The sequence below is a fragment of the Phyllobates terribilis genome, unplaced genomic scaffold, assembly GCF_046119375.1.
Source record: "Phyllobates terribilis strain yellow unplaced genomic scaffold, ASM4611937v1 Scaffold_1__5_contigs__length_1240528914, whole genome shotgun sequence".
In the NCBI taxonomy this organism is placed as follows: domain Eukaryota; kingdom Metazoa; phylum Chordata; class Amphibia; order Anura; family Dendrobatidae; genus Phyllobates; species Phyllobates terribilis.
Genome location: NW_027362761.1, coordinates 1,093,517,910 through 1,093,544,022, shown reverse-complemented (window position 1 = coordinate 1,093,544,022; position 26,113 = coordinate 1,093,517,910). Strand labels below are relative to the sequence as shown.

Here is a 26,113-nt window from a genome sequence, read left to right as displayed (position 1 = left end):
AAACTGGAAAAGATGGCGATTGGTAAGTACTACACATACATTTACCCAAGTTTAAGCAATAAAAACTTTCATAAGAGTGTTTCTTTAATTCAGACCTCAGGACAGACCCTTAAATAAATTGAGAGCCCAATTCAGACCCCTAAATTATTTCAGACCTCAGACAGACCCTTAAATAAATTGAGACACCAGTTCAGACCCCTAAATTAATTCAGACCTCAGGACAGACCCTTAAATAAATTGACACCCCAATTGAGACCCCTAAATTAATTCAGACCTCAGGATGGACCTTTAAATAAATTGAGACCCCAATTCAGACCCCTAAATTAATTTAGACCTCAGGACAGACCCTTAAATAAATTGAGATCCCAGTTCAGACCCCTAAATTAATTCAGACCTCAGGACAGACCCTTAAATAAATTGAGACCCCAATTCAGACCCCTAAAATAATTCAGACCTCAGGACAGACCCTTATATAAATTGAGACCCCAATTTAGACCCCTGAATTAATTCACACGTCAGGCCAGGCCCTGTAATGTATTCAGACCCCTATTATTGGGGAAGCAGTCTCTATTCAAGTCGATGGGAACTACTGAAACAGCCAAAAAAGCAAGCAATGACACATTGATGACTACAACAAAGTATATTTCGCCAGGACCAATGTTTCAAGCTATATGATAATGAAACTCTACATATTTTTATTGATGGGCAGTGAATCTTTAATCATTACTCCATGTTGTGTAATTACATACTGTGTTATAATGAGGATGGAGCCATTCTTTGTCAATGCATTTAACATCACCTGCTGTTTAGCTACATCTGTACAACGAATAAAGGCAGACAAAGGCTTCTGGTGTATCCGGAGCCAACATTCATCTCCAAGTTTAATGACAAGTACACAAGGGAAGGTGATAGACTGGGGTGATACGAAGGGTTAAAATAACTCCCTGTACTCAAAAACACAGTCTGACCTACTTTCATGTTCTAAGCTAAAATCTCCCTGCATAGGCAGAGATGCGACTCTCAGACCCAGGAAAGTCAATTAAAAAATAAATAACTCATACGGCTCAAACATGTCTTTTAAATATTCATTTGGCTAAAAACATATTCCGTTGCTACAGGCAATTCTAACGCATCACATTTTAAGGCAGTAAGTTAAAGAAAATGTGTAAATTTCTATGAGGAATTACAGCCTACGAGACGGCTATCACTGTATGGATGGCGGAGAGAAGATTTCTACGTCATTACTGATGGCTTCTGGAGGTTTATGGAACAACTGTGCCAAACTTATCAGACTGCACATCACTTTCACAGGGCAATGTATCTTTGACGAGCCTTTCAATCAATATCCTCATGAAATGATTCGATCCAATGTCAAAGGTTACTGCTGCTCTTCAAGGGAATATCCCAATTTATTTTGCCCTTTTCCAGAGTGAGAGACACCTACTGCGACTACCTTCACGGCTGCAATAAAAATGACTCAACCCTCTATTAGAAAATGTACAAACTTTCTGCAACTAATATAACAAGTGGTTTCTCCAAATACAACATAAAAAATGCCCCTTCTACTCCTTCCCCACATATGATGTACATTTGCAGCCATTGCCGAGTCCTTGTCTTTGATGCGGGCTCAGGAGCTGAGCTTGCAGCTTGTATCATTGCCAGCTAGCTACCTGGTACTGGTCACTAAAGTTGAGTTTGCTGTCCACTCACATGCCCAAGTCTTTTTAAGTGATTGATTTACCATTTAGTACATTTTATTTCTTCAACCCAATTGCATGACTTTAGGGTATGTGCACACTTTCGGTATTCGCAGCGGAAAAATCTGTTGCAAGTACTGAAGTGTTGGCAGGGAACATGCAGCATAAAATAAATGCGTTTTTTGCAGACGTTTTCCCCACTCATTAGTATGGGTGAAATGTGCAGCAAAAAATGAGACGTCAGGAATCTCATTCACTTTGCTAATAATAGAAAATCTTTCAGGTTTTGTGACAAAACTACACAGAACAAGCGCAACAAAAACACAACGTGTGCACAGACCCTTATTATCTAAACTTCAATTGCTGTTCCACAGTCCAGGCCTCTAGCTTACAAAAATGATTATGTGTACTGCCACCTATACTCCATTCCCCCAATTCTTTGATAGACTGAAAGGAAGCAGGGTGCGGATTGAAGAAAGTATGACTGTGAGATCAGACTACATAAATCTTTTACTTCCAATAGAGGCACATAGGTCTGCATAAGAGCTGTAAACATTAAAAAATAGGAAATTTTTTATCAAGACTATGAGCAAATGTTGCTTTATTATACATTTGAGATGCATTGGGGAAATAATTTTTTTTTCCAAATCCTTTAAAGGAGCTCCAATATTAAAATCATTCGCGATACTGCAAAATAAAGTGACAATGAAATTAGTGCAAGCAGTAAGTAATTAAAGGAAAGGTTTTTGCTATGTAATCTTACATCAGCATGTTGTAGGGCCAGAGACCCTGTTTCCGGTGATGTGTCAGTGTACTGGGTGCAGCAGTTGAGATAGAAGCACAGTTTTCTCTACTGAAGATCTAGCAGCGCTCTGAATGCCGAGCTCCCACACACACCCCACTAATGTGGCGGTTGGACTAGGAGGCACAAGGCAGCTAGTCCTGTAGTCATAATCTCCTGCTGATAAAACACTGATTGTATTGAAACAGCAACACACAGCCTAGTGAGTGATACGTCACTGGAATCAGGGTCTCTGCTCCTATATTATGATGCTCTCAAATTACATAGCAAAAAATCTGGTGACAGATTCCCACAATGATGACTGTCTCCACATATTACTTCACATACTGTATTTTTCCCAGTAAATATAAACTGTGGAGGTCAGAAGAAGATCATCCAGTATCTAATGGAATCACCTCTGACTTCCAAAAGATTTCTCATTTGTCGGTAAGGGAAGAGACACACGTGACTAAATTAAACTTTCATCAGGAGCGCTCTGTGTGCCATCAATCTTTCATTACAGCAAGACTTAGAAAATCATTTTATCTGATGTTGCTAAGGAAGCTTTTATCTTCTAAAACCCGACCAAACGTACAGAGACTTTTAACCACCCTAAAAGGTTTCAGGTTCACATTACCGTTATCAGCAGAAATTCATTATTTCACCTGCAAATGACATGTTCACAACAGCTGAGGTACCTATCTGTACTCCATTTAATTACAGATAACCAACTAAGAGCATCGTGGAGGTCTAGTCTCCGGATATTCAATTCAATATGAGGTCTACTGTGTTCAAGATGGCAGATGGACTGGATCAGAACTATGGTTTGGGCCATGAATGAACAGTTACAAATGAGCAATTCTCCAAAAACATGTCTTCTTGTAATAATACATATTGGAGTTTTCTAGGAGAAACAGATTGACTCTCTGTACCACTGCCACCACCAATGCAGCGGAAACTCTGACAATGGAGATGTCTCAGCGGCCATGGGTTTTGGTGACATATCTTGACTATGTATGTGCAGTTTTTTGCGTTTTTATGTAAATAAAAACTTAAAATGCAAATCTCCAGTTGATCACACTGTATCAGAACCATTCTCCCTGCATCAAAATATAAACGTTATTGCCTAAAACTTCACTTTTAAATTCTCCGCAGGTCAACAATAAAACACGGGAGTGCTACAATATGGGCTTTAACATCAGCCGCCTGTTGAAGGAAAAAGAAAAAACTTTCTGAGATCCACATGTTTGTGAATCTTGTGTTAACCGCGTTTACAACTACATCCATAATTCTCATCTTCCCTGAGGAATCCGGTCTAGCTTAGGATGAAACACGATGAAAGAATTTGGGGCAAATGTGGGGATTCCTGGGATCAGGAATCAGCGCAGAACGTAACAAGCAAGTTTAGTAGTTACTAAAGGCAATAGCAGGTTTACAGAATAATAATACGGACATAATAATACAGAATTAGCTGGGTAGAAGGACAAAATGAGCAATTGTAAGTACACAGTGCTATATAATATGATAATTGCAATATATTAAGAGGATACAAATTGATAGGAGTGCTTCTTTAAATCAGTAATTAAAAGTTTTCAGAGCTCTCATTTCTATTTTGTTTCTATGTAAATGCTAAATTGTTACTAACACTACCAAACTGCCACTTAGATTGGCCTAAGGGTGACAATGCTATGGCATAAAGCCCATTTTCAATAGTTAACAATATTATAATTTTTATTGTGAGCTAATTTAATCTCCAAGAAATCAGTCTGATGCAAGCAATCATACCAGAAGAGGAGGGATTGTAACAGCATTTAAGGTATATGGATGAACACTTTAGGGGCATTTTTTTTTACTTAAATGAATATATTTTGGGCTAAAAATAATTTTTGCAATTGTATTTCATTAAAAATGTTGTACCGTTTGGCTTTTACAAGCTCTGTGTTTCCCTACACATCGCTCGCTGTAGAATGAATTAGTTGAGTTCATTCTCTTTTATCTGTCTTTTATTGAACACCTCTCAGCAGTTAAGGAGCATGGATCTGGCTGTCAATCAGCATGACGTCAGCAGTCACGCCTTGTCAACAGAGCAGAGTGGAAGAGAAGCCGCTGCCTTGTCGACGTGATGTCACCATAAGACGCTGTGGTAGTCGGCAGAAGCGATCTGTGACCACTCTGAGCTGGCAGAGATCAGCGCTGGGCAGAAGAAGCAGGTAGTTAGCAACTACTTGCATATTAGTGCATAAGCATGTGATAAAAACAAAATAGTCCTGGATAACGCCTTTAAATAGATTTCTTAGCCCTGATAAGGCTGGTGTACTTGCTTTGAAAATCCATGTCAAAATGGCTGTATAATTCAGATATTAAAATGAGCATTTCGTGATTCTTGTGAATCTGGTGACAGATCACCTTTCAGTTGAGAAATATAGATACAGTATCTTCCGATTCTATCCATATCCGTCATAGTGAGAATATTTTGACATTTGTCGCTGGGGGTCTATAAGTTAATAATCAGCTCTTATAGGGCTTCAGTTTATAACATAGGTAGCATGAGACATTACTGACAAACATGTATAACATCCAAGCTGACAGCTTTCACAGGCAGCACTGTAGCATATTTTAGTTTTCTTCTAATTTGGGTGGGCAATGTCGCCACAATATCTTCTTCCCAGACATTCCTGTATTACTACTTCTATTCTTCTCCTTGTACTGGAGAACATCTCAAGGTCAGTGTACGGAGATGGACATATTGCCCTGTTCCCCCTTGAAGACATCAGTGTAAAGTTTAGTGTGCATGATGTCATGCGTTAATGTGATGTGGTGCATTGTAGTGTTTTGCACTGTACTGTTAGGAAGCCTAGTTCTGCCCAGCAACAGACAGTGAGCAGGGTAAGACACAGTTAAGTGTTGGCACTAGCCAAGAGAGGGAGGAGCTATGGAGCAGGATCAGAGAGGACTTCCTGGTAGTGAGTCAGACAGGGCCTAGCTTACAGCTAGAGCAGACGTTTGGTCTGAGTGCTCAGCAGGGCCACATGCTGTGGGTGTTTTGTGGCAAGAGAGAAAGGAGATAGGGACAGAGATTGCATGATCTTGAGGAATGTACAGAGAGAGAGTTACAGAGATGAAGAGAGAAGGACAATGCCAGCTCAGAGGACTGACCAGAGAGCAGATTGACCAAGTGAGAAGGGTCCGGAGAAGGTACGCCTAGCAGCACGACCCTGAGTAGCTTATAGCTCTTAAAGTTAATGGGCCAGGATGGAATAAAACGTGAGATGAAGCGAGTGTCCTGGGCGAGAGCTCCCTAAGCATCAGAGAGCTTGAGACTGAGTCCAGCCATTTTGGCAAACCCTCTCTTCTACGAGGAGATTCAGATGCAGGAAGAGAAAATTACATTCACGGATTGTACTGTGGGGTTAAGCCGGGTGGCGGTGAAGGAAATGAGACAAGTGAAGGCAGGAATGTGTGAGGCCGAGGAAGTAATGAGACCCTGTATCGAGATGCTCTGTATTAATGAAGAAACGTGCCAGAAGTTGTGTACCCGCTATCCTGTGTACATAGTTGCCATATAATGGCTGTTTAGTAAAGCTTTGTTTGTTAAGAACTGGTGGTCTTCTGTCAAGAACTGGTTAACATCTGGTCCTGACAAACCAGTGTCATTGGTTACATGCTGCCTGCACGGGTGTAGCACCTTCACAGCACAAGTCCACACACCCAGCCAGGACCCCCACCTTCATGTAACGTGCCGAGGCGCCACAGATGTGTACCTCGCCCACGGCTACCGCCCCACACAACATTACATCAGCACTTTTATATGTCTCACACTGTGGGTTGAGTACAAGAGATGTGAAATCTGCAGCCTCTTCTGATGGCTTTCCTGCAAGCATTCATCTGAGAGGTAGCAGAATCTGAAGCTACTGTGATTTATTGTCATAGGGATTGGCAGACAAGAATCATTACATTCTTACCAGTAAACTCTGACGGGAGACTTTCTTCTCACTATGTATATTTTAGTAATATGGACTGGCTGGGATACAAATCTATAACTCTACTTACCGCCATATGAGAATATGGTGCACAGATTTATTATAAGCCTGAGCCCCAGCATGCACACTAAAGTATCATGCCGAAATAAAAATGTCGAGATGCGTAGAAAAAGACATAAGTATGGGCTCATCCAGAAAATGTATTTGTGCAGCTAAGAAATAACTTGTTAATCGGTGGGAGTCCGATCGCCGGGACCTGCTCTGATCGGCGGACCAAGTAATAATGGAGCGGCTGTGCGCATGCTTGACCTGCGCTCCATTCATTCCCTATGGGGCTGATGAGCTCTTTGCTCAGCTATTGCCAGCAGCCCTACATGGAAGGAATGGAGCAGCAATCGGGCATAAGAAGGATAAAAGTTCCCTATCGTGTATAAATGTTCCTCGATCAGCCAGTCTGTGTGGGTTCCAGCAGTAGGACACCAACCGATCTGCAAGTTATCACCTATCCACAGGATAGCTTGTTTTAACCAGACAACCCCTTTAATTGTTAGGCTGCATTTACACAGTTTCTCAGCAGACATTCAAGACATACAATGCAACAGTCCAATTTGTAAATGGAGATTTCTTAAGACCTCCATACATATTAGATTGCAGGTTTGGCCAACAGCTTAATATGTAAGGGGGCGCCAAGCAAACTATCAGCCAAAGTAACAATTGGCCGACAGCCATCCTATGTGTATGGGGGCCTTTAGACTACACAAACTACATGTACGCTATTTCTGTCAGCATTTTTTCTTTGGCTTGCAAAAAAAAAAGTCTATGTGAAAAATAGCACAAAAGACCAATTTTTTCAAGGCTTCTACACCTGTTTTCTCAAGTCGTCAAGCTGCACATTTTGGTGAACGTTTTTTTTTTGCGATTTTACGCTTCTCTCGTCATTTTTAAAAAATGGTTAGGAAAGTGAATATGGTTAGCTATGCCAATAGGTCCATATTAATTTTCGGAATTGTGACTTTTTAGAAAGGTATTTTCAGACCTTCTGCCGCCCACTTGAATGAACGAGGTTGACGGCAGCATCATGAATCCCTCTGTACCAGAGCTCGGGAGTCACGGTGCAGTCACTTCTTTGTAGGCACATCTGGATGTCTGCAGTCAAATGCATTTGTCAGATGAAAAAAAACACTTTACCCCCAACAATTAAAATAAAACATGACTGATTTTTTATCAAAGGTTCCTCCTGTCAGCTATCATTCTTCTACACGGCAGTCCAGAAGGCTTCTTAAATGATCAGGACAGGTGTTCTTATACAAGATGAAAAGAAGACACTCAGACGTGGAATTAAGCAGTGGAGACGGCACAAGGCAAGTCAAAGATTTGCATTGCTTCTGATAGAGATGATGTAAGGCGTTTTACAGACAGAACCACCAGAACTAGAACAGGAGCTTTATTCATAATGACAGTGCAAGAGGAGATAAAAGCATCCGCCCTGAGGGACTAAGACAGGAGACAAAAAAGTAAGTGATAAACATAGAAGGTCCTTAGCTTGCAAGCGACTATTTCCAGGTACTGTCATGTGCATGGCTGAACAGACATCCTGATAAGCCCAGTGTATGGGATAGAAGCAGAAAGAGAACGAAGACCACAGAGGGGGCTGAACTTTTATCATCCGGGCTAAAACATGTCAACTTTTTAGCTGAAAATCTTAAATTTGATCAGACCTAAATGAGTTCAGACAAAAAAATGTAATACAATTTCTTCTAAAAAAAAATTCCTGGAGGAGATCATGTCTATAATACATTAAATGATCCAATCGTCATCAGATTCCATCCAGTGTTTTAGTTAATCACTGGACGGCCAAAATGGCGCAGCATCAGCCATATTTGAGCTCAGCTTATCCCCTCAAGGCCTGGCCAATTTTTCATTTTTTTCCAAATGAGGTGAAATTGCGAAAAAAAACACAATTCTGCATTTGTTTTTTGGAGGTTTTTTTTTTATGGCGTTCATTGTGCAGTAAAAATTACCTGGAGATACGATTCTCCAAGTCAGTATGTTGATACCAAATTTGCTTATTTTTTTTCTATTTAAACGGTAAAAAAAAAAAATTGTTGTTAGAAAAAAATTTGCTAGCAGTTGTCATTTTTTAATACCTGTAAGCTTTTAATTTTGCAGATTATGGAGATGTTTGAGGGCTATTTTTTTGCAGGGAGACCTGATGTTTTTATTGAAACTATTTTGCGGTGAATAAGATGTTTTGATCGCTTCTTATAGCATTTTTTTAGGAGATGTGGCGACCAAAGAAAAACACAATTCAGGCATTTCGATACATCTTCTGTTTACAGCATTTACCGATCGGGTTAGTTAATTTTATATTTTGTTAGAATGGACTCTTATGGACGCAACGATACCACATACTGTATATGTACTTTTTTTAAAATATTCAAGATCTTTATTTTAAATGAGAGTAACAGGGGTGATTAGAATTTTTTATATTTTTTAACACATTTTTTTCCCAGTTTTTATTGTATTTGTTAGTCCCGTTAGGAAACTTGAACCTGTGATCATCCGATCACTAGTACTACAGTATATATAGCAATACCACAGTACTGCTGTGTATAGCACAAATCAAATTCTCATTTGAACACCAGACCGAACCTGGCGTTCACAGGAGTACTGTCAGGCACGGGGGTCTTCAGAAGACCCCTGGCTATTATGACAACCCATGGACGCCTCACGATCACATCACAAAGACACCAATGAGCAGTTAGAACAGGGTACACCCTGTGATGCTCTATATATATGCCGCTATCAGAGTATGACAGCACATTTAATAGAGCTCCGCTCCACTCGCGGCTGTTAGAGGCAGATGATGGATGGATGACACAGCCGTCATCTGCTGGGAATGGGGCAGGCTCAGCTCCTGAGCCCTCTCTGTTCATCACATGTACGGCGCTGGTCGTCAAGGGGTTTTAAAACAGGTAGAACACTGAGTGCTATATTACTTAAGTGCTGGCCAGTACAGTGCGGGACCATATTATTCTGTACTGCTCTTTAGCAGTGCCAGGATGAGCAGCTCCGATGTGCACCCTGTGAGGCTTGTACATGGTGGGTACTGTACTAGACCCTGAATAAACACCCGTCCTTTACATAGAAAGAAGTGATATACAGCTTCTAGCAGATGCCTTGGACTTTCTATGTGACGAATATCTTTCTTTGTTCTAGTTATCTAATCTTTTATCTTCATGCTACCAAATTGGAAGCTTTGGAACCAATTACTAGTTTTTCCAGTAGTAAAGCTACAATGATTGTCCCAAATTAATGAATATTCACTATAAAGTGAGATTCTTTCTTACAAACAGTAGATACTTTTATAAAGTGAGAAGATGTTGCAATGGAAATCGGTGTTGAATTAGGGTGCCAAGGGCCTACCAATAACCAACTCCAAGGCCCCACTTTTCAGCTGCATGCAAATGTGACATTATCCTCAATCACAAAATTATATAACAATGAACTGGATAGATTATTAAACGAATAAGATGCGGCCTTTATCTGTACATAGAGAATCAAGTATCTTGTGCCATGTACTGCTCATATAAGAGGGTGGTGGCCTGCTCCTACACAAGGGCCCACCGGAGGTTTCTCCTGTTTGTCTGAGGGCCAGTCCAAGCTTGATGGAAATCATTCAATATGGATACAAGGACCATAAATCAAGTGAATGAAAACAATTTGTAGCAGCTACGTCAGTTCTCGTCTTACTATCATATTCTCACAAGAAGCTTGTAAACAGTAATGACCCGTTCATATCAGAGGACAATATTAAGAGCAATATTTTTGGTGTATTATAACCGGTTGATAGGCTTAGGGGAAATTATTATACTCACAGCAGATAACATGGGACACAGAAGCAAACATCCAGACACAATATCGCCATACACAACATACAAAGTCAGTAACACAATCTGGAAGCTACAGTATCAGGAGTAAAGTGGCTGCACTCACCGTCCATTATCTCGGCCTACTCCCCACACTCGAATGCTTACAATGGGCTGTGAATGTAGGAGCGTGCGGTCCATAGGATCTACCAGATTTAGCATATCATTCTCTAAAACAAGATACATATCTTTACCCTGGAAAAAGAAAAAAGGACAATAATCAGTGAGTTGTGATTAGTAGATTACATATGATAGTAAAATCATGTGGAAAAAAGCAGTATACTATCTACACAAGTTTTATTAACGTTCATGACAAGAGCTACCCTGTCAGATGTCATTTATGCTATACTTTATGGCCAATTTAAACAGGCCAGTAATCAAGGAACAAGCTCATTCCTGACGTTCATTGGGTGCAATGTTTTTTAACCTAACTTAAAAAAAATATCATCATTAACTGTAGCACATATCCTGTGTAAACAGGTGATTTACTGCTAAGAACAATGATGCTCTATGTGCACAGAACGACTATAATAAAGGGGTTGTTCCCTTTCAAAATATCCTGTTCCCGAGTTCAGTTTGTTATGAAAAAAACACACATTCCAAACATTCAAATAAGCAATTTTCATATTGAAGTCAGCCTTCACCTCTGCTAAACAGGGCTACTTCACAACTCTTATATATTTCCTATCCCATAATCTTAAACAATTATTTAACTGTTAGTTCACTGCTGAGATGTCAAACAGAGGAGGCTGGTCATTCACAGACTGGAGGCAGGCGGAGGGGCTAGGGAATCACAGACTGAAGGCAGAAGCGAGGCCCAGGGGAGCACAGACTGGAGGCAGGCGGAGGGGCCGGGGAATCACAGACTGGAGGCAGGTGGAGGGGCCGGGGAATCACAGACCGGAGGCAGGCGGAGGGGCCAGGGAATCACAGACTGGAGGCAGGCGGAGGGGCCAGGGAATCACAGACTGGAGGCAGGCAGAGGGGCTGGGAAATCACAGACTGGAGGCAGGCAGAGGGGCCGGGGAATCACAGACTGGAGGCAGGCAGAGGGGCCGGGGAATCACAGACTGGAGGCAGGCAGAGGGGCTGGGGAATCACAGACTGGAGGCAGAAGCGAGGCCCAGGGGAGCACAGACTGGAGGCAGGCGGAGGGGCCGGGGAATCACAGACTGGAGGCAGGTGGAGGGGCCGGGGAATCACAGACCGGAGGCAGGCGGAGGGGCCAGGGAATCACAGACTGGAGGCAGGCAGAGGGGCTAGGGAATCACAGACTGAAGGCAGAAGCGAGGCCCAGGGGAGCACAGACTGGAGGCAGGCGGAGGGGCCGGGGAATCACAGACTGGAGGCAGGTGGAGGGGCCGGGGAATCACAGACCGGAGGCAGGCGGAGGGGCCAGGGAATCACAGACTGGAGGCAGGCGGAGGGGCCAGGGAATCACAGACTGGAGGCAGGCAGAGGGGCTGGGGAATCACAGACTGGAGGCAGGCAGAGGGGCCGGGGAATCACAGACTGGAGGCAGGCAGAGGGGCCGGGGAATCACAGACTGGAGGCAGGCAGAGGGGCTGGGGAATCACAGACTGGAGGCAGGCAGAGGGGCTGGGGAATCACAGACTGGAGGCAGGCAGAGGGGCCGGGGAATCACAGACTGGAAGTAGGCAGAGGGGCTGGGTAATCACAGACTGGAGGCAGGTAGAGGGGCTTGGGAATCACAGACTGAAGGCAGAAGCTAGGCCCAGGGGAGCACAGACTGGAGGCAGGTAGAGGGCCCGGGGAATCACCGACTGGAGGCAGGCAGAGGGGCTGGGGAATCACAGACTGGAGGCAGGCAGAGGGGCTGGGGAATCACAGACTGGAGGCAGGCAGAGGGGCTGGGGAATCACAGACTGGAGGCAGGCAGAGGGGCCGGGGAATCACAGACTGGAAGTAGGCAGAGGGGCTGGGTAATCACAGACTGGAGGCAGGTAGAGGGGCTTGGGAATCACAGACTGAAGGCAGAAGCTAGGCCCAGGGGAGCACAGACTGGAGGCAGGTAGAGGGCCCGGGGAATCACCGACTGGAGGCAGGCAGAGGGGCTGGGGAATCACAGACTAGAGGCAGGCGGAGGGGCTGGGGAATCACAGACTAGAGGCAGGCGGAGGGGCTGGGGAATCACAGACTAGAGGCAGGCAGAGGGGCTGGGGAATCACAGACTAGAGGCAGGCGGAGGGGCTGGGGAATCACAGACTAGAGGCAGGCGGAGGGGCTGGGGAATCACAGACTAGAGGCAGGCAGAGGGGCTGGGGAATCACAGACTAGAGGCAGGCGGAGGGGATGGGGAATCACAGACTAGAGGCAGGCAGAGGGGCTAGGGAATAACAGACAAGAGGCAGGCGGAGGGGATGGGGAATCACAGACTGGAGGCAGACAGAGGGGCCGGGGAATCAATGACTGGAGGCAGACAGAGGGGCCGGGGAATCAATGACTGGAGTCAGGTAGAGGGGCTGGGGAATCACAGACTGAAGGCAGGTAGAGGGGCCAGGGAATCACCAACTGAAGGCAGGTAGAGGGGCCAGGGAATCACCAACTGAAGGCAGGTAGAGGGGCCGGGGAAAGCACAGACTGTAGGCAGGTGGAGGGGCTGGGGAATCACACACTGCAGGCAGGCGGATGGGCCAGGGAATCACAGACTGGAGGCAGACGGAGGGGCTGAGGAATCACACACTGGAGGCAGGTGGACGGGCCAGGGAATCACACACTGGAGGCAGGCGAAGGGTCCGGGGAATCACAGACTGGAGGCAGGTAGAGGGGCTGGGAAATCACAGACTGCAGGCAGGTGGAGGGGCTGGGGAATCACACACTGGAGACAGTCAGAGGGCTGGGGAATCACAGACTGAAGGCAGGTAGAGGGGCCGGGGAATCACTGACTGGTGGCAGGTGGAGGGGCTGGGGAATCACAGACTAGAGGCAGGTGGAGGGGCTGGGGAATCACACACTGGAGACAGTCGGAGGGCTGGGGAATCACAGACTGGAGGCAGGCGGAGAGGCTGGGGAATCACAGACTAGAGGCAGGCGGAGGAGTCGGGGAAGCAAAGACTGGAGGCAGGAGGAGGTGCCGGGAAATCACCGACTGAAGGCAGGCGGAGGGGCCGGGGAAGCAAAGACTGGAGGCAGACGGATGGGCTGGGGAATCACAGTCTGGTGGCAGGCGGAGGGGCCGGGGAATCACAGACTGAAGGCTGGCAGAGGGGCCGGAGAATCACAGATTAGAGGCAGGCAGAGGGGCTGGGGAATCACAGACTGGAGGAAGGCGGAGGGGCTGGTGAATCACAGACTGGAGGCAGCGGAGGGGCCAGGGAATCACAGACTAGAGGCAGGCGGAGGGGCTGGGGAATCATAGTCCGGAGGCAGCGGAGGGGCCAGGGAATCACAGACTAGAGGCAGGCAGAGGTGCCGGGCAATCACAGATTATAGGCAGGCAGAGGGGCCGGGGAATCACAGACCGGAGACAGGCAGAGGGGCTGTGCAATCACAGACAGGGAGGAGAAGACCCAGTGCATAGTCCATCCCCTTGTAACCAAAATCTTATTAGCAGAAAACTTCAAATGGTTTTTAAAGAACAACAAAAAAGTGGATTACAGCAACATTACAGCCATGTCTTTGCTTTACATTACACAATCGAGCTGACCGGTTCTCTTTAATGATTCTGAGCATGGCATTACATCGCTACAGAATGATGAGTAATGGCAAGAAGTTTTTTTTATAATAAACTGCGCCCAGTAACCAGGATTTTCTAAAAGGGGACAACACCTTTAATGATCATACTCTGTGCATAGTAGTTTAGTCTTCCGTTCTAAACAGGCCATTAAACGACTGACGATCGGCTTGCATGTAGCCAATTGGCAGTCGTTTAATGGCCACTGTTGGCATGTATAAACTTGGCAATAACATAGTTGATCTAGCACACAGCAATACATTTATTAAGTCTTACTAAACCTAGTGGAAACAATAGGAAATGCATATTTAAGTAGGGAACCTGCAGAAGGGTAGGCCACAGAAGTTTACCAAGGGCAAGGCTTATGCTAATATGCATTCAGACAAACAATTCTACCCTTTTTTGGGGGAGTTCTTAGGTGTAATGTCTCACAATCTGGTTGATAAGGGCGACTTGTGTCTGCCAGGATGGGAGGCGCTGGTACAGAACAGCTTCCATCCTAGCACACTGAGGGGATTCCAAGTAGAGGACTCGCCTCTATCATGTCCATAGGGCACATGAACAGGTGTTGTTTTCATGAGACATCGATCTGAGACTTAATATCCTGAAATAAACTGATTACTGGGAAAGTTCAGCTCAAGAACTCTATTTAAAAGGAAGTTGCGTTTAGGCAATGCGTTCCAGCGATCAGTATGTTCCAATGTCAATATTGATAAGAGAAGGGAAAAGCTTGTCAGTCATTAGAATCTCAGCGTTCATTACAAGTCGGATTTTTATAGAAATATGTTTCGAAGAAGATAATTATTCAGTTTTTTAACCCCTGCTCAATTATTTCAATTGTTCTCAGTCAGCGGCATGCTGAGGTTTTGAATTTTGATCTTGATACTTATGAATGAATAGATTTTTATATATTTTCAACTACATAGCAATATTGGATTTAGTTTTTGGCAGAACAAGTCTGAATTTCCACATTTGCCATTTTGGGATACATGGATTTTGAAATTTAATTATTGTTAATTTAATTAGGACGATAAGCAAAAGCTCCATTCTAATTTTATTTTATTTTTTTTACATTGTTCATTGCTGACCAACAATAGGTTCATATATTTTTAATGTATATTATAGCATTGTACAGCAGCAGCTATGATAGGTATGTTTCCCATAAAAAAATGTTGAGTAATTTTTAACACAATTTTTTTAACCCTTTTAAGACCTATGACGTGTAGATATGTCATAGGTCGTCTCCTGCTTTTTGGTGCGGCTCCGGCAATGAGCCTGCACCTTTTCAGGCACATGACAGCTGATTTCATCAGCTGACATGTGCCCATAACAGCCGACGGTGGAATCGCGATCCACCTGCTGTTAACATGTTAAATGCCGTTGTCAATCTCTGACAGCGAAATTTAACATGATCGCATCAGTAGCACGTCGTTAGCTCCACCCATCAGCGCAGGAGACCCCTGTGGTTGTCATTGCCAAACTGCTGTGAGCGTCGCCCAGTGGCCGATAGCAAATGAGCATTTTTGTTACAGATAGCAGGGCTGAAGCCCTGCTATTTGTAACACAGGCGGTCAGATGATCGCAGCTTCACCCCCCTTTCATCCCATTCAAAATAAAACAATTAAAAAAAAAATCCAAAATACACATATTTGGTATCGCCACATTCAGAAACGCCCGATCTATCAATTTATAAAAATAATTAATCCGATCGGTAAACGGTGTAACAAGAAAAAAATCAAAACGCCAGAATTACGTTTTTTTGGTTGCCACAACATTACAATAAAATGCAATAACGGGCGATCAAAACATTTTATCTACCCCAAAATAATATCAATAAAAATGTCAGCTCGGTTCGCAAATTTTAAGCCCTCACCCGGTCCCAGATGACGGAAAATGGAGCCTTTTTTTTTTTTTTCACCACATGAATAAAAAAGAACTTATACATGTTTGGTATCGGCGTACTGGTACTGACCTGGGAAATCATATTGGCAGGTCAGTTTTAGCATTTAGTGAATATGGTAAAAAAAAAAAAAAATTGTGGAATTGCACTTTTTTTTTGCAATTTCACCGCACTTGGAATTTTTTTCTTGTTTTTCAGTACACAATATGGTAAAATCAATGGTGTCGTTCAAAAGTAAAACTAGTCCAACAAGAAGCAATCCCTCACATGGCCATATTGATGTAAAAAAAAAAGAAGTTATGGCTCTGGGAAGAAGAGGAGCAAAAAACTAAAAAGCAAAAATGAAAAAACCCAAGGTGGTGAAGGGGTTAAACCAAACCAACTGAGGAGGAAATGGTTCACAGTCATAGGCGGTGATGCAGCTTATCATAGAATATATGCACACAAACATGAATATTTATCTACTACCACAAACTCACCCAATGTATAAGGCAGAGTATTCCCCTACATTATCCATTAATGGATACACAGGAAGGAACAAGAAAAAAAGTATGAAAAAAGGGAAGGTGGGTGTCGGGGGGAGGGAAAGGGGGAGAATGGAAAAGGGTAAATATGAAAGGGTGAAACATTAAAAGGGGTGCATTAGATAATCCCTAAAGTGTGGATTGGTAATCCTAAAATTGGGTGAAACTGATCCAGTGAAGTCATGTTTTCTAAAAGTTATCTTTGCTGATTTTAATAGAAGCAGTTACAGGTGCATCTCACTAAATTAGAATATCATGAAAAAGTTAATTTATTTCAGTTCTTCAATACAAAAAGTGAAACTCATATTATATAGAGTCATTACAAACAGAGTGATCTATTTCAAGTGTTTATTTCTGTTAATGTTGATGATTACAGCCAATGAAAACGCAAAAGTCATTATCTCAGTAAATTATAATACTTTATAACACCAGCTTGAAAAATGTATTTTAAAATCCGAAATGTATGTTCAGTAAATGCACTCAATACTTGGTCGGGGCTCTTTTTGCATCAATTACTGCATCAATGCGGCGTGGCATGGAGGCAATCAGCCTGTGGCACTGCTGAGGTGTTATGGAAGCCAAGGTTGCTTTGATAGCAGCCTTCAGCTCGTCTGCATTGTTGGGTCTGGTGTCTCTCATCTTCCTCTTGACAATACCCCATAGATTCTCTATAGGGTTAAGGTCAGGTGAGTTTGCTGGCCAATCAAGCACAGTTGTTGTTTTTAAACCAGGTATTGGAACTTTTGGTAGTGTGGACAGGTGCCAAGTCCTGCTGGAGAATGACATTTCCATCTCCAAAGAGCTTGTCGGCAGAGGGAAGCATGAAGTGCTCTAAAATTTCCTGGTAGACGGCTGCGCTGACTTTGGTCTTGATAAAACCCAGTGCACCTACACCAGCAGATGACATGGCTCTCCAAACCATCACTGATTGTGGAAACTTCACACTAGTCCTCAAGCAGCTGGGATTGTGACTTCTCCACTCTTCCTCCAGACTCTGGGACCTTGATTTCCAAATGAAAATTGGAACTCTGGGACCTTGTGGAGTGTGTCAATGACTGCCTTCTGGACATCTGTCAAGTCAGCAGTCTTCCCCATGATTGTGGAGCCTACTGAAACAGTGGACCTTTTTAAATGCTTAGAAAGCCTTTGCAGGTGTTTTTGTTAAGTATTTTAATTTACTAAGATAATGACTTTTGTTTTCATTGGCTGTAAGCCATAATCATCAACATTAACAGAAATAAACACTTGAAATAGATCACTCTGTTTGTAATGACTCTATATAATATATGAGTTGCACTTTTTGTATTGAAGAATTGAAATAAATTATCTTTTTGATGATATTCTAATTTAGTGAGATGCACCTGTACATCCTCCTTCCACATGAAGCCAATTATTTTTGAAAACCACCATTGGGGCTTCAGGTTGTCTCCAAGTGGGATAAATGTTTTCACTGCACCTGGCGTGTTACTGAGGAAAAAGACCACCGGGTCTAGACAGGCACTGAAACCTGTCAGTTGGCTTGTAATCTTCACCACCTTGGACCAAAAGTGTAGGAGCTTTGGCAGGACCAAAAGATATGTGAAATGGAACCATCATGCTCTTCAAACCTTCAACAACTGGGAGGACCAGAGGGGGAAACCTTATGTAAAGCAATGAGGACCCTACACCATTGGGTGAGAATCTTACACCCAGTTTCCTGGTACTTTAGACACATAGCACCTCCTCAAGTATCTCAGCTCTTTGTGTAGGTGTCAGTTGAATGTCTAAAGGTCCGGTTACTTGGACCAACCGGCAACATGATATGACCACGGGTAAAGTTTTACTGATCGGCAATCGTTTGAATGCCGATTTACAAAGGTAAGCCAAAGCAAACAATGAGCACTAAGTGATCTATACTAGTTCGCTCAGTGTACACAGGCTGTCATAGTTCTCGGCAGTATGAGTCCTGTTTACACAGGGTGGTGAAGCCGAGAACGATGATCATTGGTGCTGCACAAAAGATCATTTCACCCAATCCTCGTTCATCAGCAGCCTCTTTACACAGCAGGTTAATAGTGAAACAAGCGTTTTTAACAATGCTCGTTCATGATTATCTAGCAGTGTAAATGCCCCTTGAGCCTCTGTTCCACCTCCACAGCAGCAGGGTGACTTGACTCTTTGTATTAAATGCATAGTCTGTGTCCTAATAGTGAGTGTTTAATCTGACCTGTTCCCACACATAACTTTTACAACCATGCTGGCTGAGAACTGCACCGGCTCAGGCACAGGGAGGACAGAAAAGATTTTAGCTGAATGTGTTGCCTGCTTGTGTGAATTTTTTAATATTTTTTTTTCCATTTTTTTTTTAAATCCCATAAGGGAATTTTAAAGAACAATTCATTACAATATACTGTCATTATTTTGTGTGCTAATATATTGTGCCTTCGTATAATGTACAGGCACCTACTACTGGTATGTTCTAACAAGCTTTTACGAGGCACAGCCCTGGGTGGCTTTGACTGGTCCTAGATCCCAGTGATGCCATCTCCAACGATCTTGTAACTGGTGCTGACTATCATGGCTACATGGGGGTCACCCTCCCCTACAGTGGCACAATTACGCTTCATAACAGAACTGAGAGAGTTATTTTTTCCAAAATGGGTACAGTGTCAGCGCCTGAGCAATCACCTTAATTATTTTAAGTATGATAAAGTGCACTAACGACCTGAGGGTTCTAACAAACTATTGCGTCAAGGTGCCATAAGGAGTAGTTTACTTTTTCATACATGCAATTTTTCCATAATAACAATTGTATTGAGGCTTTAGCTAGGGGCAAATATTATACATTTATAACTACATGAACTTTACATTTTTGCTTTAATTGTATATTATCTTCCACCGTTCAGTAATGTAAGTGACCTAGATCTGTGGTTACAACTCAACATTAGTTGCATCTCTTTGAAGTCTCAGACGTGAGCTACACGGAGAGGCCAGCCCATAGCACATCATCAATATTTCATGGCGATGTGTCTAGTTTATATAATGATAAGGAGGGCAAGTTAGTGTAACTTTGCAATATACCCAAGCTCTATTCCTTTTGGACATTGTTTATGGACCGGTCATAAATCAATATGGTTTAATGTGTAAGGCATTTCAATGGAAAAAACAAGCAGATAAAAGAGTAAGTACTCATTTAACTTTAAATACTCAAGAACCAACTTGCGTGAAGTAGTCAAGATATACTTTCTACATCACAAAATGTAATAGGAATGGCACTTTTTCATATCATAGTTCACTTTCTTGACCACAGTGACTTTCATTCTACCGGTTCAACCTGTGTAGCAGCATAGGGAACCAATAAGTGATGGATCCACTGTTGACTTAATGTGTAGCCATTGTTTTAATTTTTATTTCATAAATCAATAGTACTCATGAAAACAAGAGACTTTGTAATACATCTTAACAGAGAAATCTGCTTCTTTCTCCTACTGGAATGTTATTTATTCTCAAAAGTCTTAATTCACGGATAAAATCTGTCTTCAGTGAATACGGATTTTCCCATTACTGAGATTGGCAGATAGTGCTCATAAAGTTCTATGGAGAACTATATATGTTGGTTCCGGATAACATAAAACAGAATGTCTGTGTCTGGCCTCTACCTCTTCTATTAGCCAACTTGTCATCTCCTATCTCAGTAATGGAAAAGTCTGTCTTCATTGAATATAGATTTTACCGCTGAACTGAGAGTGAAAGATCAGTCCAGTATGAGAAAGAAGCAGATTTCTCTGATCAAATATATTTCAAAGTTTCTTATTTTCATGTGTACTATTGATTTATGAAATAAAAGTTAAAATGACTGTTACACATTAAAGCAGTTTACTACGATTCGATTGCACATAAGGGTTTATGTTAATAAATGTTCGAGCTCACAATTACTGGTGGATTATTAGAGAGAAATAATTATATCCCTTATCTACTGGATAAGAAGAGGCCCGTATACAGTTCTTGCACCTACTGCCTGGGACCATATATCAGCTATATTGGCTATGAATGTGTTTATAATAGGGAGATGTGAGTTTGGTGCTGCCGGGCTTCTCCTGTAGAAACAAACATTGGGCATTGTAATTCAATGTCTCCAATAATTATCTCTCCAAACATTATCTATCAGGAAGCATCTTGCACAAATTACATGGTCAGACCTGTCGAAAACAGCGAGTGCACTCAATATTACCTAATGCATATGTGTTTTTTTTAACTTTTTACAAAGTCTGCACCCACTGAAATACCGCTACAATTATCTAGAATGACAGCGACCAGAGGTCTCATTTTCACTGAGAGATCACATTACATACAGCAGCACATGGTAAAGACCATTCACTATAGCCATAGAGTGGACATCTACTGCATGGTGGAAAATAAAAGCTTACCTCTCCCCAAATGCCAACCGTGTCTCTTATGTCGTTCTTGCTGTACGACAGTTGTCTAATGCAGTTGTTGACTGCAACGCTGCTTTTCCCTGGAGCCAGGTCCTCTTCTGCCATTTCTACCCAGCCCAAAGAACGCACGGCAAAGCACTGTTGGTGAAAACACATCCTACAGTGAACAAAAGGGTCTTTCAGATAGAATTCTCGTCATCATTATCATCAAAAATATAGATGGTTCCTTAATAGCACATGGAGCACGCTCCTGCCAGTGCATAAACTGTTCACACTCTCAGTAATATGTAGAGGTATTTAAAGAAGGCCTGTCACCAGGTCAAAAGTGGCCAGTTTTCGCTCTTATTTTATTCCTGCAGTTTCCCTGAGTATTGTCACGGGTGTGTCAGTTGTAATAGACAGTTACTCTGGACCTGGCTGTAGAAGGTCTCTGCGCTTGGCATTGCAGACACCTTCTTAATCCTTCTTCCTTTAAGACTCAGCGGCGACCTCCCTCCTGCTGCTGATGGACACACCCTTGCATGGGAGTTAAAAACTCTCAGTTTGCTCCAGGCAATTGCCAGTGATACTTCTATGTACCTTTGTGCATGCTTGGAGTACTAGATGTTGGCTGGCTTCTTCTCTGGTGCCCTTGGAGGACAATTGGCGCTACTCTTCTGGTGTCTGTCCAAGCTAAGTTTATCCCCTTTGTTTGTCTACATTGTTGTCTTTAGTTTGTAGTGGGGCCTGACCAGTGCTCACCCCTCCCCCTCCCTATCTAGGGTCAAGCTCTAGGGACATACAGGGTTTAGGGTCCTGCTCGGCGATAAGTGTGGAACCTATATAGGGATGGTAGGGTAAGCAGGATGTAATTAGATCAGCCTAGGGGTCTCCACTCCCCCTTTCCCTAGTGTTTTGGCTTTCTCCCCCTCTTCAATTATTGCTGCACTCAGTCTTTCCCACACCTTGCGTGACAAGTATTCCGTTTTTGTAAATCCGATATACAGTCTCAGAGATATGGGCTTCTTTATTTGCTGCACATTTTTATGGTCTCTACCAAGTGGGTGTGGCTCACAGGGTAATAATATAGAGCAAGCTAAACACACGCCCCAGAGAAACATTTGAGACACGTCCAATTGTAAAGACCATAAAAATTAGCACTTAATCAAAAGGCCCATATCTCATAGATCTTCCCGCGACACACTGCCACCGCCGATTGAATAAGACTGTATAGAGGCACACCCATTGACAGACAATGGAAACTCTCAGTTGCCGACTTATTAATGTATTTCCAGAAAGAATACTGGAAGCACAGCACAATGTTGTGAGAAAAATTGCTCCAAAGTTGTTATTTTAAGAAAAAGGAATATACTAAAAAAAAAAAAGACATGTTAAGAGAGAAACTTACATTAATACAGAGTAAAGTGAAAAGGGAAGGTTTCAGAGCGGCTTGACTTTCTAGATCTCAGAAATAGATATGATAGGTGGCTGATGCAGAGCACGGTGCTTTGCATTCATGTGAAAATAAGTGAACCTAGACCTCAATTTCTAAAACGTGTAAAATTAAAAATGCATGATATACACTCTTGGGAAAATATTCTACATCTGCAGGAGAGATGAAACTGACTGCATATGCAGTAATCTTCAGAAACTGTACTATTCTCTCCCTGGAGTGGTCTTTGTCTATGGCATCAATATTTTTATTACTAGTAAAAGTCTAACGGTTCCTCAGAGCCCCAGATATTAAATAGGTCTTCTGTTTTGGACAATTCCCTTTGTTCTGAAAGGTCTTCGGAAAATAAGCTGATCACAGGGGGTCTTGCTTTTGAGACCCTGATCGATCATCTGCAATCAGTGAAGGAACATAACAGCAATTGTGTCAGGATTTCTGTTGCCCTTCTACAGTTTGACCACTAGCGGCCGCTATTGTTCACTTTAATATTGTGCTGCAGTTTCACTCCTTACCACTGGATGCTGCTGTTGTGTTTTGCAATTGCCCTTTGCAAAGATGATGGCTTTTGAATGTATGGAATCCATCTTGTTTCCTGTTTGGGCCTATTTAAATCCGCATGGATCTCTCACTCATTGCTTGAGTATTGTGTCTATCTGTTAGCCTAGTTTCAGTCTCCAGCTCTTGAACATTCTTACCCAGACTGTTCTATTCATCTACAGATTGTTTTCTACAAACTCCTTGATATCTCCAAGAACTTTTACTACTGTTTGCTGTTTCTGCTTGTGCCCACTGGTTTCCAGCAGTACTACGCCAGTATTGTAACAGGATACTAAACCAATAAGTGAGAGATCCACGTGGCTTTAAGTAGGCCCAAACAGGAAACAAGATGGATTCCATAGATTCAGAATCTGCCATCTTAGTAAAGGGCAATTGCAAAACACAAAAGCAGTCTCCAGTGGTAAGGAGTGAAACTGCAGCACAAAATTTAAAGTGAACAATAGTGGCCACTAGTGGTCAAAATGTAGAAGGGCAACAGAAATCCTAACAAAGTGTTAAATTTCCCTGCAGCGCTACCGCAGGAGAATGCAAGTATTACATTTAAATATCAATGTTATGTAATGCACAGAAATGTTGGGTCCTCCATAACAAGAAATGCTACTAGACTGACCCCCTATTCTTAATTCCAGCAATCGCTATAAACATGTGTATCTTGATATTTTGCATACAAATATAATGAAAAAGAATGTATAATCTAATTCTTATTCCTGCCTCTCTAATCAATGACACTCTCTACTCTTATTCCCTATTCCTCAGCTCCCAGGAAAGTTATTTTTATAATTAATGTTTCAGAGGTAATATAGTTTGCATGGTTGACTGAATGAAATGTTACTGTATTATTTATCCACTAAAGGAACATATGAAAAATTAAAAGTGCCCAGTGAAACTGTTACTGGGTATCCCAACAGACAGCAGGAAAACAGACCATTCTCCGACAGCTGCCGCAACCGTGATAACGGAATACGGCACAAAAACAAAGGAAATGAAAATTAAGCAAAAAACATTGGTTGGTTAGGCAGCCTGTCCTCTGGAAAGCGGGATGGAGCCATTGTTATTATAAATTAGTATTGCATGATGTCTACAAAATATTGTGACAGAGACCACATCAGTCTAGAAGCAGACATGTATCTGGTGTGGAGCACTTAGCCTTTCTTGGAAGCAGCTGAGACGATCCCTATGTAAGAACATAAAACCATCATAAAGCAACAAAACCAATATCAAGTCAACAGATCAGGGAAATGAATACTTCGTTCTCCACTTAAAGGGCTTGTCCAGGAGAAAAAAACAAAACATTTTTTTCCCAGGACACTTCCACATTTGTCCATGGCCGTTAGTAATAGAATCTCGGCCCCATTAGTTTGAATGAAAATAGCTACCTTAAAGAAGTTGTGCACTACTTTATATTATTCCCCCAATGTATCTCCCCGGGGCCCCTAAGACTTTTTGTAAATACCTTGTGTTGCAGATAATGCCTCTGAGCGGCGCTATCTTTGGCCGCTCACAGGTATCACGTGACCCCGCGCTGACGTCACGACAAGTGAGGCGTGACTCAGCTCTGGGGTCCCCGCGGTGGCTGCTGGGTTGTGGGCGGGGTTACCCCCCGTGTCACACCAGCGTCCACTGCGAGCTTTCCCAATGAATAGGGAGAGGCAGAGCACGTGGGGGATGCCGGGTGTGACGCGCAGGGTGACCTCGCCCACAGCCTGGCAGCCACCGTGGAACCAGGGAGACAAAGACCCCCGGCTGCTGGCAGCACTTGTCGTGACATCAGTGGATGTCAGAGACGGCTGCAGCCAGGGGTCACGTGATGCCTGTGAGCGGCCAGTGATAGCTGGTACCCAGCCCCTATGCTCTATATGATAGATGAAGGACAAAGACCATCAACACCGTCCTTTTTTAAAAAATAGTGTGCTCGAGGAAGGGACTCGTGGTCCAGACTAATTAAAGTAGGAGCCTCAGCACCACAAAAGAAGATGAGGCTGTAGGTCTTGCTGCAGAGTTAATTTATTTTGATCCGGCAAGGAGTCAAAACAGATATGGTTCAACATTTTGACCGAGAGTGGTCTTTGTCAAAGACATCTGTTTGTAGCAAGAGCTGGGAACCAGGCAAAGCGGCAAGTTGTGAGACGGCTCTTGCTACACACAGATGTCCTTGACGAAGACCGCTCTCTATCGAAACGTTGGACCATATCTGTTTTGACTCCTTGCCGGATCATAGTTACATAGTTTATAAGGCCGAAAAAAGACAAGCGTCCATCGAGTTCAGCCTATTTCTTGTGCACTGCAGCTATTCCGCAGCGTTGATCCAGGGGAAGGCAAAAAAAAACCATGCGGTATAGGCCAATTTACATCATTGAGGAAAAATTCACTTCCCGACTCCAATCTGGCAGTCAGATCAAAATACAATAACACTGCAGCAAGACCTACAGTCTTATTGTCTTTTATGCTCTGTTACCACCTGAAACTGGCAGTGTATCTGATCATTGTCATCAGTCACCACATCAGAAAACAGCAGTGGGGCTTGCAGGGAACATTCATGGTTACCCGCCTTGCTGAGCACCAAGGATCTACATCTGCCATCCTTACTGGACATTAAGTAATGGCAATGTTCTTCTCCTAATCTGCTATCTGTACTAACTTCCACTCTTTGCCCAGTTCTTCTACATTGGGTGTGTTTGTCTCATAATAGATCAATACATTTTTTAGGGCTATATGACACTATGGAGGCATGTGATGCATGTGCGCCTAAGCTTCAGTCATCATCTATGAGACTGCCCAAAATTGCCGGTATATGCGCCACGAATGCTGAATATTAAAGCCTACCTTAGTATTGGTAGTGGTCCTAGCGGCCGAGACCGCAGAGATCAGCAAATTATCACTTATCCTTTATGTAGCTGATAACCTGTCCAGTTGGAAATAACCCTGCCTTTTTTAACAGCATCATAACCCTGGACATTCCCTTTAAGGGACAGTTAAAAAATATTTTTTTAATCATTTAATTATAACTTTTTTTTATAAGGAGAACATTTACCCAGTAGACCAGAAGTAAACAGTGAAGTGCTCTTTAATAAAACAAAAAAAAAATTCTTGACAAATGTTGTAAAACTGCCTACGCAAACCTGCCATATAATGAACATGAACTTTGTAATTTTATACAAAAATATTCAGTGCAATGCTGCCCTCCAGTGGCTCCTTAGTGTGTT

At 42.9% G+C, this 26,113-nt stretch overlaps 1 protein-coding gene across 7 annotated transcripts in view; it reads right to left on the bottom strand.

The window, feature by feature from the left end:
* Window positions 1-26,113, bottom strand: part of APBB2 (amyloid beta precursor protein binding family B member 2) — a 422,077-nt gene that overhangs the window by 109,347 nt on the left and 286,617 nt on the right. For all 7 annotated transcript variants that reach the window (XM_073645694.1, XM_073645669.1, XM_073645685.1 and 4 more), the window contains 2 exons: window positions 20,912-21,058; window positions 10,455-10,582 (listed from right to left, as the gene is read on the bottom strand). In XM_073645694.1, coding sequence (XP_073501795.1) covers window positions 10,455-10,582; window positions 20,912-21,058 — 275 coding nt within the window. The remainder of the gene's footprint in view (window positions 1-10,454; window positions 10,583-20,911; window positions 21,059-26,113) is intronic.